General features: G+C 30.1%; 1 protein-coding gene across 1 annotated transcript; it reads left to right on the top strand.

Annotated features, from left to right (window-relative positions):
• Positions 1-3,304: 3,304 nt before the first annotated feature.
• On the top strand, positions 3,305-5,281 carry LOC145109045 (protein C2-DOMAIN ABA-RELATED 4-like). The gene is made up of 3 exons (XM_079046151.1): positions 3,305-3,518; positions 3,733-3,825; positions 4,825-5,281. The coding sequence occupies exons 1-3, from the start codon at positions 3,408-3,410 to the stop codon at positions 5,116-5,118; spliced, it is 498 nt and encodes a 165-aa protein (XP_078902277.1). The 5' UTR covers positions 3,305-3,407; the 3' UTR covers positions 5,119-5,281.
• Positions 5,282-6,008: the final 727 nt, after the last annotated feature.

Raw genomic sequence — 6,008 nt, 5'->3', positions numbered from 1 at the left:
TTTGGTTATATCTACCACGATAGTCATGGGTCTAAAACCACAATAGAATCTTTTAGTGATGGACACACAACTTGACATTAGTGCTCCTAATTCTCAATTTTAAATAGTAACGACAAAGTCACTAACGATAGAAGGTACTATCATTAATGATAGATCCATATGAGGTAGGATAGTACGTCGTTGCCGAGAACGAGGATGAGTTAAGACTCTTAATGAAGTTTTTGGAGACATCTAAGCAACGAAGATGTTATAAAAGTTTACCTATATGATATAGAGGTGGTGTCGCCTCAAATGAAGATTAGTGGTCTATCTGCTAAAGGGTCATGAAAAGGATTTATAACGTATGGCCATATTAGCACTCATGGAGAATGCAAAGACAGTATGTGATGTGTAGGAGTAAACCAGAGAGGTCACAAGTTTCATGGTTTAAACATATAAGGATACCATTAAATTGGTCTCTTCTTATTTGTCCTCATTAAACTAGGGTTCAATCTTTATGACACCCAAGTGACATCACCTGTCTAAGTGAAAGGAAGCTTTCCAACTTGGTTATGGTTTAGGCTTAGGGTATTGTATTTGGTTATGGTTTATAGTTTACGGTTATGGTGCATATTATATTATATTTTGTTATATATAAAATTTTGCTCCATATTTATTTGTGTTATTTTATGTTTTCTTAAAATATTGGTGTGATGTTTGTATCTCGATAACATTATAAGCATAAATTTTGATAGCTTAAACATTAAACTCAAATACATAAAAAGTAGTGGTAACAATATCCGATTACAAAAAGGTAAACTGAACTCGGTCGGAAGGGATTTGTTACATGTAAGGGTGTATGGCTTCAGAAGTGTTACACGTCAGCGTATTAAAACGCATCGTAGGGAAGCATGTCATAGCCCATCTATCATGAACAATATTGTCAAGCCAATTACATTGACTTAGAATTGCACGTTGCAGCCTACCCAAACTCTCTTTAAAATTAGACATTGTATATGTTTAACATGTCTTCTATAACAAAACTTTCACCATTCAATTTATTGCAATCGTAAATCACTCATAAACAAACTCTGACAACAAACCTCGGGATATGCATTTATGATGAAGACCTGTCTAATGACAATGTTAGTGGAATTGGTCATATAAGATATGATGGCTAAATTTCAACACCCCCCACCCTCAAACCCAAGGCATTCATTCTACCTCAATAAAAAACATGACCATTATTCCACACTATGTGTTATTTCACTCCAGAGGCTAGAGGAAGGAGTTGGTCGTTTCCATTGATGGAAAACGTAAAAAAAACATGGTGTCTACATAGTTTCCTTGAAAGGGGAACTAACGATAAAGATCAACGTTCATATGCAAATTATAAATGGTTGAATCTATATATTATTGGACCATCGAGCATAACAGTATTAATGCAACAAAAGTTACAAGCAAATTAGTCTTGTATTAAAACTAAATCTTACCACATAACCAAAGACAAGAAATAAGAATTCAAACCGATCAGCAATGGCAAATTTAAGAAAGGCTTAGGTGGGTCCCATGACCCACCTAATTATATATATATATATATATATATATATATATATATATATATATATATATATATATATATATATATATATATATATATATATATATATATATATATGGTGAGGTTTAATAGAGAACCATAATTAACCAAGGAACCAATCTTTTTCTCAACTTTTACAACTTATTTTTTATAAAAAAAATAACTAAAAATACAGAAATTCATAACTTTTTATCCTTTTTCCAATGATATCAAATTCGATTTTTTTTACGTCAAATTCACAATGTGAATCTTTGAAAATTCACAACGTGAATCCGGATTCATACGGTGAATCCGAAAAATATTTTTCACATTCACAATGTTAATATATAAATTTAGATATTTTTAGATTTTTTTTTCGGTAAAGAATAAGCTCTAGAAATTGAAAAAAAGATTTGGTTCTTTGAAGAAACAATAATTATGGTTCTCTATTGAACTTTTCCATATATATATATATATATATATATATATATATATATATATATATATATATATATATATATATATATATAATTTAGGATTCAAAATTTTTTAGGATCTACCTTGTCTCATTGAAAAGTTAATATAAACAAAAGTTTATTCCTACTTCATTTGGTAAGCATGTTTTTTTGTAACCTGGAGATTTGCTTTCTATCCAAATTAGATGAGGGTTTTTTTAACCTAGTCAAACATTTTGCAATAGTCTTATACAAACTATGATATACGGTTTGTAGTTTCAATTTTGTCTTCATTTTCTCCAACAAAAACCTTAATTTGATATTGAAAGTATTTAAATTGGTTCCTTCCTAAAGATTGGTACTGAGATTTATATCATCCCACAATAAACTTATTATTTGTATTTAAAATTTGGCAATTTATATGTAGTTTTTTGGTAATTTAAAGGACATCTTATTAGTAATCACATGATTTTCTATTATAGATTCGTCACTGCCGATTAACATCTTTCATAATATATGAAATTGTATCTAGATTAGTTTTTTTTTCAATAATGAAACAACTACATAGGTAAGATGACAAATCTTTCTTCATCTATCATGTTAGATGAACTTATTTTTAATCGGAGATACTCTCGGTACATAAAAATGTAACACTAAACCAAAACATGCACATATATTTATACATGCATAATAAAAAATAAAGAGTTCGAAATAGCAGTATGAAACGGCTACCCAACTTATTTATGTCAATTCTATTAAAAAATACATCCATAATCTACTTTCTGAAAATTATATCTGAAATTTTCATTTTATATTTCAGACCACGTACGTCGCACATATCAGCCTCGATTATACTATTGTCCTGAACAAGGTGCTCCGGACTCGATGGTTATTTTGCCAGTAACCCGGGATAAAAATTATTAATTTAATTACATTGTAGGTTACTTAAACATTTTTGTCAAAATCACTATAATGTTACTATTACAACATTTTTGTCCATAGCACTATCTTGTTACTATTAGAAACATTAAGGCTGCATTGTCCCACAATCCCACCAAACGTAACCAAACAACCTACAGGCCACAACCACTTGCCAGTTGCCATTTGCCATTTGCCAATAGTAAATATGCGGTTTTCGGGTTATCACTTTCCTTAAGAAGACCCGGTTCTAACTTCTAAACATAATTGGTGGATTATCCAATTAAATAAACAAAAACAAAACACACGTACCTGACTAGACCTCGTCTTATACCCCTTTCTCTTCAATCTCTATTTATACAACCCTCTTGTACCCTAAAATCTCCAAGTTTTCTAGATCTCTCTCTCTATTCATCATCTATACGCGTTTTTCATTTGCAATTCTAGTTTAGTTATTAAAGCTAATCAAGTTCTTCATGGAGCACTTGTTGGGTTTGCTTAGGATTCATGTTCACAAAGGCGTAAATCTCGCTGTTCGAGATGTCTGTAGCAGTGATCCTTATGTCGTTATTCGAATGGGTAAACAGGTACTCAATTCTATCTGAATTTCTATTCCATTTCACAATATGATCTGTATTTTGTTATTCTCCGGTTGAGATGATGGTGGCGGAGTAAAATTGATTACCATCACCTACTTTAGCTGATCCGCCCATCACGGCGTCACTTCAGGAGTAATGAATTAATGCAAATCTGTAAAGTTTAGAGATTAACTGTTTCCTGTTTTGCTAATTTTTGATTCAGAAATTGAAAACTCGAGTGGTGAAGAACAACATCAATCCTGTTTGGGATGAAGCTTTGACTCTCTCTGTATCGGAGCCTCTCCCTGTCAAACTTGTAAGTTCTTCGTTTTCGTGATATTTACAGCTGCTTGTACTGTATGCTCTACTAGCTGTACATTGCTTTTCATTTCCTGCAAATAAAGCATGAAACTACTCCGGATTTGTTCAAATTCGTTGATTTTTAAAGAATTTGATGATATGATTTGTGGGATTTTGTTAGTTTAATCTTTTAATCAGATAACACGGTTTACATCGTTTTCAAATAGAAAATCTAATAAAATCTTCAAATGAACTCTGTTTTATGGTTTAAATTATTTGGGTCGCTAATTGTGTGAAAAGATTGAAACTTGTGAATTGTGATGTTGTGCTCAACATGTCTTACTTTATTTTTAATTTTTTGTATAAAAGGTAAGGGGGGTATTTGAGTAAATTGAATACATTATTTCATTTTCCTTCAAATCTTTGCCTAATTTGCCGCCGGCGTCACTAATTAAAGTCGGAAATAAATATTCTATTTGACATAAACCCTTTGACTATTTATTAAATACTAAAAATATAATATAATAAAATTGAGAAGTTATTATGTCTATGCCATTAAAACAGTGTTAAGATTCTTTCCAAAAATAAGTACTGATTTTTTTATAACTCAAAATAACATAAAAGAAATGTTTTTAATATTTATAATTTTATATATAGCTTTATTACTATAATATCGTTTTTTCTTGTTTTTTAACGATAAAATAACAACAAAATAAAAAATATAATGTAGGCTACAAAAAACAAAAAAGATTGTAAAAGAACATATATGTATCGAGGAAAGAGCTTAAAAATAACTTTTTATTTATTTGATATAAAATAAATAAGTTTTAAAATTGGCAACCAAACATTTTTTTTTTACTTTGTACAATTCTACTCCGTGACTCTATAGTATTCTGCAACAATGACAAGTCACACGGCTGATTGATTGTATATTGTCTATTTTATCATTGTGTCCTGAAGTTTTCTAAGATTTTCAAAACACACCCCATGGTTTGAATAATTGCAAATATTTCAGGAAGTTTACGATAGGGATACGTTTAGCCTCGATGACAAAATGGGGGATGCTGTATTTGACATCCAGCCGTTCTTAGAAGCAATCAAGATGCGGTTGAATAATCTTCCAAACGGAACAATCATCACAACTGTTAAACCGACAAGGACCAACTGTTTGTCTGAAGAAAGCCATATAATATGGACAGATGGAAAAGCTATTCAAAAGATGGTTCTTAGACTGCAGAACGTTGAATGTGGGGAGATTGAGATTCAACTGTCGTGGATCGATATTCCAGGCTCGAGAGGTCTGAAGTAGATTATTATAATGTGTTTTATGGTTCTTGTTGCATGTTTGTATTGTAAATTTATGAAACCAATTAGCTTGTGTTAGTTCCTCTATTTTTATCAAATATGTAAGTTTTTTAAACTATGGATAATATATTGAGAGATATAAAGATCATTTTTACTCTTTTGCGAAAGTTCTTTATAGTTAGTGTTATGATATTGAATTAAGAATAATTCAAACAATACTAAATTCTCATTTTTACTGAAACAAGCAAATCTTAATCTACATATGGATGTGTTGTGTTACTTTATTGTCACATTCGTCTTATTCGGTATTTTTATTGTTTTATGTTAGCTAGTTATATCTTTTTTTTGAGTAATCACAAATTTGGTTTCTATTGTGTTACTTTGTCAATCTATAATTAACTATTTATAACAAATTTTTTATTTGAAAAACAATGCAATTTCAACCAATAAGCATAATTGGAGTAATGTCAAGTTGATCTGTTCACAAATGAAGGACCGTAGAGAAACATAGTATGCATGTTTGCAACATTACATGACTAATATTATTTAATCTAAGTGATTAGTTGATTACACGAAACAATCTACAATGAATAAATTCGTAATTGTTATGATGATTAAATAATAGAGATTTATTTATATTCGAAAGGTTTGATACCATAAGTTAATAAGTTTATTATTGTGTTTCAATTTGCATGTTTACTTTCCTGGGGAATTTAAATATTATTCGAAATTCCACAGTCGGTCATACTTTTAGAAATAAGTAATGATTTAAGACAGTGAAGGAGTGTTAAGATAATTATTTATGGTAAAGTTGTATTGCATAAAGATTGTTATTATACTCATGAGTTCTTAAAGGGATTTTAAGTATTGGATAAACCCACGCTTAGAGATTAC

The sequence above is a fragment of the Lactuca virosa genome, chromosome 4 (genome assembly GCF_052849685.1).
Source record: "Lactuca virosa cultivar CGN04683 chromosome 4, Lactuca_virosa_CGN04683_v6, whole genome shotgun sequence".
Lineage (NCBI taxonomy): Eukaryota > Viridiplantae > Streptophyta > Magnoliopsida > Asterales > Asteraceae > Lactuca > Lactuca virosa.
This window is presented reverse-complemented; position numbering and strand designations above follow the sequence as displayed.

Coding starts and splice junctions, on each gene's coding strand:
- LOC145109045 (XM_079046151.1), top strand. CDS start 3,408: ATGGAGCACTTGTTGGGTTTGCTTAGGATTCATGTTCACAAAGGCGTA. Junction 3,519..3,732: donor TTATTCGAATGGGTAAACAG/GTACTCAATTCT, acceptor TTTTTGATTCAG/AAATTGAAAACTCGAGTGGT. Junction 3,826..4,824: donor AGCCTCTCCCTGTCAAACTT/GTAAGTTCTTCG, acceptor CAAATATTTCAG/GAAGTTTACGATAGGGATAC.